Raw genomic sequence first — 12,177 nt, 5'->3', positions numbered from 1 at the left:
GTCTTATAAATTATTTCAGTTAATAGATTAATAATCATCTTTGTAAGATGCACATACTCTTAATGATTACTAGTATCATTTATAATGTTAATGTTATGTAACTATGAAAATCTGTTCTATTTAAAAACATACACTTATTCTTCTAGGTTCTTATAGATTTTGTAATTTCCATGCTGAAAAATATTTTTTTTTAATATATTTTAAAACTTTTACAGACTTAAGTAGACAATCTTTATTTATTTTATTTTATTTTTAAATATTTATTTATTTCTGGTTTGATTATGATTAATTTCACGTAATATTATGTTTCTCAGATTCTGTAGCTGGTGTCATATATCATATTATTTTACATACTTGATTTGATTTAATGCTATTCATGTGTCCAATTTTTTTTTTTTTTTTTATAGGAATCATTAATTATTCTGAAAAAGTAGTTAACTTTGAAATGTAATGTATAAATTATTAATTAAGATTCTAAATAGTTTTATTATTATGTATATATCTGCCTTAAAAATTACTTTGGTTTATTTGTTGGATCTGTTTTAAAAAGTAATTACATTTATATTAAATTTTTATTTATGAGTTATTAGATGTAATTTAATCAAGATCACGTTTATACATGAGATAGCTGATGTAAAAAATTGTAATATTTAATTCTTTTATATCTGAGTAGTTTTAGATAATTGATTGTGTGTATGTATGTATGTGTGTGTGTGTGTGTGTGTGTGTGTGTGTGTGTGTGTGTGTCTCTGCATGCGTGCGTGTTCACACATTCAATCTGTGACATTAAATTATATAATTGGTATTGTACTTATTATTGTTATGTTGTTAAAATCTTCTATTAATTAGTTATGTAATTAATTAGTTATAGTTATAAATTTAAAAAAAGATAGAAGTAGGGTGCTTAGCTCTATCTGTCTTGGTTGTGTGTTTTGCTAACATTTCGCTGGATGTGCCATGTGCAATGTGCTTCGCTCAACACACATAACATCAATCACATTGTCAATCTTGTTACAATCGCTTTCTTCCGTAGCAGTGTTTCCTGGAGGTATCACATATCATATTCCCATTCTTTCTTTATATTTTCCTTATGGCTTGCTTTCTGTGCTTTTTGTTGTTGTTTTTTTTTTTTCATTACTATGATTATTTGTGTATTAATTTATATCATTAATATTTATGTAGTGTTTTCTGATGAAGTAGTATTTTTTTTATTGTTTTGGAATGATGCAAAGAATAGCAGACATTTCCTTTTAATAATAGGTAAAATAACTTATCCTGATTTCTGTTCAACGTCTTTTCTGGACTGTCTTAGCATATGCAGTATAATTATTTAATATAGGTTTTTTGAGAATTTTCAGGGGGGTTTTGCCAACATATATAAGTATATTTAACTAAGTTATATAAGTATATAAAATATACTAATTTTATATATTTAATTTATATGTGTGTGTATGGGTTGTGTGTTTTGTGGGTTGTGTAAGTGTATATAAGTAAATTATATACATACATGAATATAGATTTTTTTTGTATCATTATACTTATTGACTGCCTATTTCTATATTGTAGATAATTTATTCATTTACTTCGACAACATTTAAAGAAAAACCTTTTTTACAAAACTGTTTGTAAGTAAATAAATATGTTTTGTCCTAAATGTATTGTTGAATTATGTCTACCCCTCTCAATTTATAATTGATATATATATATATATATATATATATATATATATGTATGTAAATACATATAAATATAAATAAGATAAAGAATATTGAAAGATAAAATAAGAATTATCTAATCATTAGAATGGTTTTTCTTTGCAAAATGCTTATTCTATCACATATATCAGTAAATTAATATTTTGTGTGTCTAGCAGCACAGGATAATTCAAGTATATTATATGAGACAGTATAGCTTCAACACTAAATTTTCTTATTACTAGTAATTATGATTTATAGAAACTGGTATATCATGAATGGTCATCAATTTTGTATGATGCTTTTGTATAATTTTGTTTTTATTTTCACCTTGGTACAGATTATGCATGTTTTAATCATTATGTTTAGATTGATTTTGCTTGTAGATGATTTTTATCCTATTATTTATCACATTATGTTTATTTTACTATAAACAAACATTTAAAAGCATACTTTTTAAATTATTTTACTGAAATTAATCATTTTGGATTCATATTATTTTTCTGCACTGTAAAATTTTATTTAAATTCTATTAAAATAAACCACCTAGTAGAGAATATTGAGATAAGACATCAAAAAATGTATAATTTATTTATCACTGTTAATTTTTTTCAGGAACCGGTAAACTCGGATTTTCATTTGTTAGGATAACAGCTTTGCTTATTTCTTCTAATCGATTATGGATTGGAACTGGCAACGGTGTCATTATTTCAGTTCCACTCTCAGATAGTAAGTATTATAAATAAATAAATATTTTACTCTTATTATCATTTGTTTTTTATATCTTGTTTTTATTTATTATTTTTTGTATATTTATTCTTAAGTTAGTAGGTATTTCCTTATGGTTTGAACTAATTATGTAATTGAGTTTCATCATGCCCTGAAAAAGGAGATTTTTTTAAAAAAACTTTAAAATTAGAATGACTTAATAAATGCGTACTAAAATGAAATCAGAAGGAGAAACACTCAAAAAGTGTTTATAACAATAAACGTCTAAACCAATTGTGCATGTTAATTGTCAAAAAATGATCAGTCTACAAAATGAATTTTCAAAAACTAACCAAAATTTATAAAAGTGAGTGCTTCTATCTGTGCTTATAAAAAAAAAAGTAAATGCTAGTTAAAACATTTTACATTATTGCTTTACACAGTCCCAAGTCAAAATTTAAAAGTTATCTGTAGTGTAGACTCAGATACAGCCACTTTATCTTACTTGGATTAGTAGTGAAACAAGTGAGTGTTAATAAAGTAAATTAACAAGTGATTGTTGGTAAATAGTTATAAATTTAATTTATTTAGTTTTAATTAACTTAATTTATTAAGTTAAGGAGATTTATTGATGATTATTGCTGTTAGATATTGGTCAACCAGTATGATAATTTTCATGCTCTTTGTCTTTTTTAAGATAAAACTTTTATCTTATCTACTCTGTGAGGGGCATTATGGCTAGTACAAGTAGAGAGTTTAACTGTTGTGATTTATATATAAACTGACTTTTCAACTTCGAATTGGACTATCTAAAGCAATAATGTATTATTTTTTTTATTAATACTCTTAAGTACTCTTTCATAGTTTGTTTTTCTTTATACTTATTTATTTTATATGTTGGTTTTGTATTTTATTTTATTAACTACCCTGTTGTAGATTTTCTCATTTTAATTTTAATAACTGGTATAGCTAATTGGTTGTACCTTCGAAAATATTAGTTTATGTTTATCTCTTTTATGCTTTATTGTAATATTTTCTTGCAACATAATGAATTACTGTAAAACTACTTTTTCTTAAAATAATCTGTGACTAAAAATCAAGGAATTATTATTATTATTCAAGGAAGAAGAGAGTTGAAAGTTTCAGATAAAACTAGAAGAATGGAATTGATAAATTAAAAAGTTAGGGATGGAAATTAGCTTTGAATAAGCAAAATAATAGCCCAGTTACAGATGGAAAGAAAACGTTAGGTCTAGAATTAATGGTGTTTAACTAAGAGAGGCAAAGAAATTCAGATACTGGGTGACAGACAGTATTTGCAATAAATGCGAGATAAAAAAAGTAAACAAGAGCACAACTATTCATAAAGCATCTAGTTTTTGCATCAGAAGCCTAATACTGTTTTAGTGCTAGCAAAATGCAAAATACTTTCTTATGCTTACTATCAGCCAATTCTCATAAAGACAGCAGGAAACTGGGTACTACAAGTGCAAGAAAAAAGTAAAATGGAATTTTTGAGAAGTGAGCTAGGCAAAGCAAATAGAAAAGACAGAAATGAAAGTGAAAAGATAAGAGAATATATGGATGAAGATAGAAGTGTTGGATAAACTTGTGAAAGAGAAGCTAAAATGGTTTGGAGAGAATATACTCCAGGAAGCTACATTAGATAATCTTTTAAGCGAAAGAGGAAGACTGGAGACCTAGAGAAAAGTGCTGGAAGAAGTTGTATATTAAAGGAAATTGAAAGAAAAATCATAAAGTAAAGATTCATAGAGAAATTAATTTTTTGTAGAAGGTTCTGGGAAATGTATAGTGAATTCCCTGATTATAGAAAACTTGAACAATGAAAATGACTGAATTAATTATATTAATAAGAAATTCACTGCTGTTACCAGAACCTGATTAAATAATCACCTTAAACACTCCTTCACCACTCCCTGAAGTGTTCCACTTTAACAAGGTCTGTTTAAAAAATAACTGAACATTTTTAATTTTGCGCCAACAGAGATATTTAGTGACATGGAGTTGGCAGCATTGTGTTCTGCATAACCTTCACTGTAACGACATATCCTTGGATTGTTGATATCTTGTTTAGTTTTTGTGTTATTGTTATTTGAATGTAACGTGTTAGTAGCGATTTTTGGGAGCAGCAATACAAAGTAAAATTTTGCGTGAAACTGGCGAAAACTTCGACATAAACATTTCCACTTTTGAAACAAGCTTACTGAGATGATTCTCTGGGTCGTATGCAATATTAAGAATGGTTTTTCATGATTTAAAAGTGGTCATCAGTCAATTGAAAATGACCCTCGATCAGGAAGCCCTTCGACTTCAACTGATGATACTTGTATTCAGAAAATTAACGATCTCGTGTATACAAATGGCCGATTGACTGTCAGAGAACTTGCAAAAGAGGTTAGCATCTCAAATGGATCATGCCATGACATTTTGACTGAACATGCGTCAAATTGCAGCAAAGTTTGTTACTTGTTTGATGACCATACAGCAGAAAGAACATTACGTAGACATTTTTTCTGCAACTTCTTGAAGAAGCCGATAGCAATGAAACATTCATACAAAGGATCATAACGGGAGACGAAAGCTGGGTTTACAGTTACGACATTGAGACAAAGGTTCAATCTTCATAACGGATTGGCAAAGGATCTCTACGTCCCAAGAAAGCACATCAGTCTCGATCCAGTGTCAATGTTATGCTCTCTGTTTTTTTCAATTTTAATGGAATTGTGCATTTTGAATTCTTGCCTCAAGGTGAACCATCCATACTATCAAGGCTTTTTGCAACAGTTACATAAAAAAATGTATAAAAAGAGAAGAGTTGTGGAAATACAACTCATGGTTCCTTCACTACAACAATGTGCCCATACACTCAGCTTGTCAATTCGTCAGTTTTGTACCAAAAATCAGATGACTGTCCTCCTTCAGGCTTCATACTCACCAGACCTGGCTCCTTGTGATTTTTTCTTATTTCCAAAATTAAAATCAGTGATGAAGGATGCCGTTTTGAGACGGATGTCATTTTGAGTGTGATTAACGGAGGGAGAATACTTTGAAGGGGACAAGAACCAATAATTTGTAAAATTATTATTAAAGATTAAAAAAATAAAGTTCAGTTATTTTCTGAACAGACCTCTTATGTGGGTAACATAAATTTAACTTTTTGTTCTCCATCCCTTTATTTGTGAAAATAAAATTGCGACAGTTGAATGGTAATTATTTTCCATTTATTTTTATTATTTAATTTCCTTACCCTTTTGAGCCTACCCTTTCTTTAATTGTTGAAATATTTATTATTTTTCAAGAAATTATAGACGGGTTTACATTCTTTTAAACGTATGTAAAAAAGAATGTATAAGTATTATTTTAATTCTTATTTGGTTTTAAGTGTTTATTTTTTATTTTTTCATTAAAAATTAGTTTTTGAAATAAAATCTAATTATATCTTTATACTTTGTTCTCATATATAACTTAGGGATTAAGTAGGGACCGAGTCCCGATTTTAAATATTCTATTTTATTACTTTCTTTAATTGTATCCTTTCAGATGCAATTGGTGTTAGTAGTGGAACTCATGGAAGGCCAGGCAGTGTAGTCCGTTTGTTTGCTGATTCAGTTACATCACAATTAACACCTGCCAGTTTTATACCATATTGTTCAATGGCACAAGCTCAATTATCATTTCATGGTCATAGGGATGCTGTCAAATTTTTTGTAGCAGTACCAGGTATCTATTAAATAAATTTGAATTATGTAATAAAATGTAATATTATTAATTGTTATAAACCACAGTTTACAACTTCCTGTTAATGAGCAGCAATTAGTTTATAAACATTTTGTACAGCCATTTACAACCATAAATTAAAAACTAATTATAAAAAAAGGGTAGTTAAAGTTGAAAAGTTCAAAGTAGGTTTATTATTTTATAAATCAATATATGGAGGAGGAAATGCAACTGACAACATAATGGAGGAACAAAACCAATGTATATTCAGTGATATTTGTTTGCTTATGGAATTGCTGATCAAATTAAATCAATCTTGTTTTATACATTGTTTTATGTATTTTTTATACATTTTATGCATCTTTTATACACATTTTATATATAAATGCTAAATTATAGTGTTGTATGTTTGGCAGCCTTTGCTTTCTGATATTCAGATCTTACACCCATCATATATATTACATATTTGATAGGCAAAGTAATACAAAGTATATTGTAATACAAAGTTTAAAGTATGGTGATACATCTTGACACTCTACTATACATAGCGTGATGATTAAGTTAACTAAGGCACATACAATAAATCAAAATAAAAATGTACAATGAATCAAAAATACTTATTATTATGTTCATTCAATAGTCACTGTCTGTTTTTGAATTGTTTACATCATTCTTACAATGAATCACACATCTGAGAAAATACACTTCCTTTGGAATTTCCTACGATTCACTCATTATAATCTCCACGATAAGCGAAACATTTTTGAATCCCTTTCTTTTTTCATCATCATTTTTATTTAGAAATTAAAAAACAGTCAGCTGGTGCAAAATTTGATAGAGTAGTAAGGATAACATGAGAATTTTTTATTTTTTCCAAAAATGAAGATACCAACAATCAAAGAATGTACTAATGTGTTGCTATCAAGAAAAATCAGATCCCATTTTCCTCAAACTCATATTAAACACACAGTATTCAAACATTCAATCCTACCAGCCCTTCTGTATAGAATGTACCATTTACAGTCAGATTTCCCAGGACAAATTCACATTTAACACTCCTTTGCATTAGAAACTGCAATCAGCACTGTTTTTCATTCACAGTGTTTGCTTTTAATCTCTTCAGGCTCAGCTTGAGTTCCATTTTGATGTTTGATATTGGATTGTACATGAAACACCATTTTTTATTGTCCTATTACCATCCACTTTAAAAATATATTTTTTTCATTGACCATTTTAATGAATTTAGCAGACAATACAACAAAATAATGTTTAGTTCAGGCAATAACAAATGAGGAAAAGTATGCACCACTTTTTTATTTTTCAAATTTTCAACCAAAATTATATGTAGTGCTTTTATAATAATCCCTGTCGTTTCTCTGACATTTGGATACTTCAATAAGTTCAATCTTCATCTGATAAGTTTTGAATCAGTTTTGCCATTTTTGTGTTTGGAAAAGGTGATGGATGGCTTGTCCATTCATCACACTTTGAACTATATTTGCCAGTTAAAAACAGTTTTTTTTCTATAAACATTCTTCTCTATAAGTGATTTTTTAAATATTTTAAAGGCTGTTTTCTCTTTATTTTACTCACAATCTAATTGTTACTTTTTGATCCATTTTTAAATTTAAAAAAATGAACTTCACACAATTGCAACTTTCAGTTTTTGTCAACCAAACACTCAGAAACTTACACTACCCATAAAAATGCATTATTCTTTATAATATGGCTCCTAAATCCTACATATTATTTCCTGCTACTTATTATTCCTAATACGTAGCATAAATCTAGAAACAAAATAATAAGACATATTTTATTTAAAAATATTATCTTTATTAATTTGTTTGGTTAACCAAACTATAGAAACTTATAAATTAAATTCACTACGTTTCACTTAGAATTCTCTAAGCTTCCTCAATACACCTGAGGGTATTTTAAGGTATTTTACGTTCACAATTATTTGAGTTTTATAATTTGAGAACACAAATGCAAAAGTATTTTAAAAATTATAAAGAAAAAAATATTAAAAAATTCAACCACTTAAGAAATAGGTACTGCAAACCTAACTTTGTTAAATACAACAAAAAATGGATACAAGATTTATGAACATGTTCAGATTCCTGAATATGTAATTAAAAGTTTATTGTTAGGACCTAAATTTGCGTTACAGCTAACATTAAATAATCGTGAGCAAGACACAGTAACACACAAACTATTGCCAACAAAAAATTTTATTATAAATATTGAAAACACCATTAGAAGTATTGACAATGAAGAAGAAAAAATAAAATATGTAATAATATATGCAAGCCAATACAAATGTATAAAAGTAATACTAAAGCATATAATAATAAAATCAAAATGAGAGTATACAATAACAACATAGTAAATGCGGAAGCAGAAAAAATAATAAAAATTATTACCATAAACATATCAAACACAAGATAATTCATATAGCATAATAAAGATAAAATCTTAATGTTGATAAATAAAAGTAATAAAAAATTTACCATGGACAATAAAGATTATTCAACAAAAATGGAAAATATGTTAAATAATAAAAAACCACTTACAGAGAAATAAAAAGGGATCTGACCAATAAATTACAGCTAGAAAATAATAAAATAGCCAAATAGTTGTCTGCACATGGGTATATAACAAAAGAAGAAGCGAAACTAATAAGTATCAATAACACAATTATCACCAAGAATTTACAGTCTAATAAAATTACACAAAAATGATTATCCTATAAAACCTATAGTAAACTGCATACAAAGTTCGATGTATAAGGTATCAAAATTTTTGGTTAAAATATTACAACAAACAATCTGGAAAAATAAATACAACATCAAAGATTCATCGGAATTCCACACACTTATTAATAAGCAAATAATACCCATACACTACAAATTAATTTCGTTTGATGTAATTTGATTATACACTAGCATTCCGAAGAATTTAGAGATTGAAGCGATAGAAAGCAAATGGAGTGAAATTGAAAAAATAACGAAAATTAAAAAAAAAAAACAGAATTTTTAGTATGTATAAATATTTGCATAGGTAGTATTTTAAATTTTAAATTAAATTATATGAACAATGCCATGGTTTATGAATGGCGGTCACCAATCTCAGCCTGCTTAACAGACCTAACTATGGAATATTTAGAAAATAAAGTATTAGAAAAAATTAAATACTAAGGTCTCATTCTATTATGTGCACATGAACAGGATATTGATTTAATGTTAAAAGAATTTAACCTATTTAATGAACATATACAATTTACAAAGGAAGTTGAGATTAACAATAGTATAAACTTTTTGGATTTAACAATAACTCATTTCGAAAAGAAAATATCAACAAAATGGTATATAAAACCAATATCTTCAGGCAGATACCAAAATTTCCTATCAACAATACCAATATCACATAAAAAATCAGTAGTCAAGAATCTTGCAAATAGAGTAGTAAAATTTACAAACCCTAAAGATAGACCAGAATATATATAAAAAAAGCAAAAGATTTTATTAATAATAATTATCCAGAAAATATCATAAATAAAATATTTAAAAATATAATTTATAAACACTATAATAATATAGCAGCCAACCATCCTAATAAAAATAATTAGAGTGAGAACTATGTTGCATTACCATACGTCGCAGGTCTGCCTGAAAAGATTAAAAAATTTCTACAAAAGGATTTCACAATAGCCCATCAAAATTACAACAATCTGAATAGTGTGTTTTCTAAATTAAAATCACCAATAGAAAGAAATCAACAAGCCAACGTAGTATGCAGCATTCCATGTAAAGTTTGTAACACTGTGTACATTGGACAGACATCACAATACCTTAAAAAAAGAATAGAAGCCCATAAATATAGAAAAAAGGAAGTGACAGCACTCACAAAACATATAATAGAACATAAACAGTCATTTGATTTCAATAGCACAAAAATATCTGACAAAAAACAAAATACACATATAAGGACCACTCTAGAAATTATATACATCAAGAAAAATACAAACGCTGTCAACAATAGAACAGACATAGCCAAATTAAGCAACATGTATGTTAATTTAATTTTAAAAATCATATATTTATATTATAAATTTTGTTATAAGGAAAATAGTGTTTTAATGTTTTGTCATTTTTGAGAAAAATATGTGCATTGTAAAAATTTTAATATGCAGGAAATGGCAATCAGGTTATATAAAGAGATACATATAATTATCTAAGATAAGATAAGTCAAGTGTGAGTGGAGGGATCTATTGCAATAAGAGTGGGGACAAAATATTGTCATCTAGGGGGTAGGTCAGTTAATTTCATAGTATCCAAGTAAACTCTGTATGATGTGTTTATGAATGTGTATTGTCACTTAAGGAAGCTTAGCGAATTCTAAGTGAAACGTAATGAATTTAATTTATAAGTTTTTATAGTTGATTGGTTAACCCAAGAGAGATTAATAAAGATAATATTTTTAAGTAAAATGTATCTTACTATTATATTTAATTCTATCCAATTAAGAGGAGATTAAACTTAAATAAATTACATTTAAGTTAATATATACAAATTTATATATACATGGAGAGAGTGTGTGTGTGTGTGTGTGTATCACAAAATTCTCCCAGAACTTTCATAACCTATTCTACTTGTGAAAATAATGTAAAAGATTCACATAAACATATGTTCTAAAATGTTTCATTTGCCAGTTACCGCTAATGAAAGATTTCACTCAGATTTCAAGTACCCTGGTAAAGTGAGATTGTACTGAAATTTTTAGAAATTTAGTTAAAGGGCAAAATTAGTGATTTCTTATGATTTTTGACCTGAAAAATAGAATAAAATAGGTCCCAGAACCGAACCTGCAGTAGTTTTTTTAGAAATTAGGGTAAAAACCAATAAACTGCGGTAAGCATTCCTGAGTAAAAAAAACTGAATAAGACACTTAAACAAAACAACATTTATCCTTATCATAAACAGCCAGTTCAACATCTACACTCAGTAGATGGTTCGTTGTGCTTGGAGTTCTGCAACTAGTGGAATACAAATTGACAACTCCACAAGTATGTTTTGTTTAACATTGAGGCAAATTTCACACGAGCTGGCATCAACAACTTACACAATGAACATACATGGACAAAAGTAAATCCTCATTAAATGGTAGAAGGCAGTTTTCAACACCAATTTAACATCAATGTATGGTGCATGCAGCCTTCTTCACAATCAGCTGTTTGGACCATTCATATTACCTGGCCGTTTAAATTCTGAGGTCTACTTGCATCTTATTCGAGAAGAATTGCCACAACTGCTTGAATATTTTCCTCTAGCACTGAGACACAAAGTATACTCCCAGCACGATAGTGCATCTCCTCACTTCTCTTGTGCAGTTTCCACTTATTTAAATCATTGTTCCTAGAGAAATGGATCAGCTGTGGAAGTCCACATCCCTGGCCACCAAGATCGCCTGATCTAACACTTTAGATTTTTTTATCTGTCAATGGATGAAAAATATTGTAAACAAAACAAATATAAAATATATTCTTGTGAGGAATTAATTGTCAACATTATGGATGCATCTGAGCAACTTAAGGACAGCCCTGAAGAACTAAAATGAGCAACAAAAGCAGTACAGAAACGTGCCAAGAAATGTGTTGAAAATTTCTGGCTCATTTTTAAACATTTATTATAAAATTATACGTATAATGCATTTTGGTCTAGTGTACTGTTTCTAAATAAAATTTTTACTTTTCTTTGTTTTATTCAACTTATCTTACACCATTTTTTTTCAGAATTAAATGCTCTACAAGTTTTATGTGTTTAATACTCATTTAACAAAGTTATTGTACATTAAACTAAAAGAAACAGGGGTTTTTACCCCAATTTATTGATTTTCACTACAGATTTCTTAAAAACTACTGCAGATACCATTCTGGGACCTGTTTTATTTGATTTTTCAGGTTGAAAACTATAAGAAATCACTAATTCTGTCCCTTAATTAACAGGCTACAAATTTCAGTATGACCTGATTTTACTG

The 12,177-nt window shown here is 27.9% G+C and overlaps 1 protein-coding gene and 1 long non-coding RNA gene across 14 annotated transcripts in view; one reads left to right on the top strand and one right to left on the bottom strand.

Annotated features, from left to right (window-relative positions):
* syd (JNK-interacting protein syd) overlaps positions 1-12,177 on the top strand; it is a 225,482-nt gene that overhangs the window by 177,206 nt on the left and 36,099 nt on the right. For all 13 annotated transcript variants that reach the window (XR_012757479.1, XM_075373870.1, XM_075373882.1 and 10 more), the window contains 2 exons: positions 2,310-2,423; positions 5,964-6,143. Coding sequence is in view for 12 of the 13 variants with exons in the window: in XM_075373870.1 (XP_075229985.1) it covers positions 2,310-2,423; positions 5,964-6,143 (294 nt within the window). In the remaining variant the exon portion in view is untranslated. The remainder of the gene's footprint in view (positions 1-2,309; positions 2,424-5,963; positions 6,144-12,177) is intronic.
* Positions 1-12,177, bottom strand: part of LOC142329364 (uncharacterized) — a 37,628-nt gene that overhangs the window by 11,462 nt on the left and 13,989 nt on the right. The gene's annotated exons all lie outside the window — the stretch shown is intronic.

This window comes from Lycorma delicatula, chromosome 8 (assembly GCF_047948215.1).
Source record: "Lycorma delicatula isolate Av1 chromosome 8, ASM4794821v1, whole genome shotgun sequence".
Taxonomy (NCBI): domain Eukaryota; kingdom Metazoa; phylum Arthropoda; class Insecta; order Hemiptera; family Fulgoridae; genus Lycorma; species Lycorma delicatula.
The sequence above is the reverse complement of the archived record's forward strand: the minus strand, read 5'-3'. Positions and strand labels throughout refer to the sequence as shown.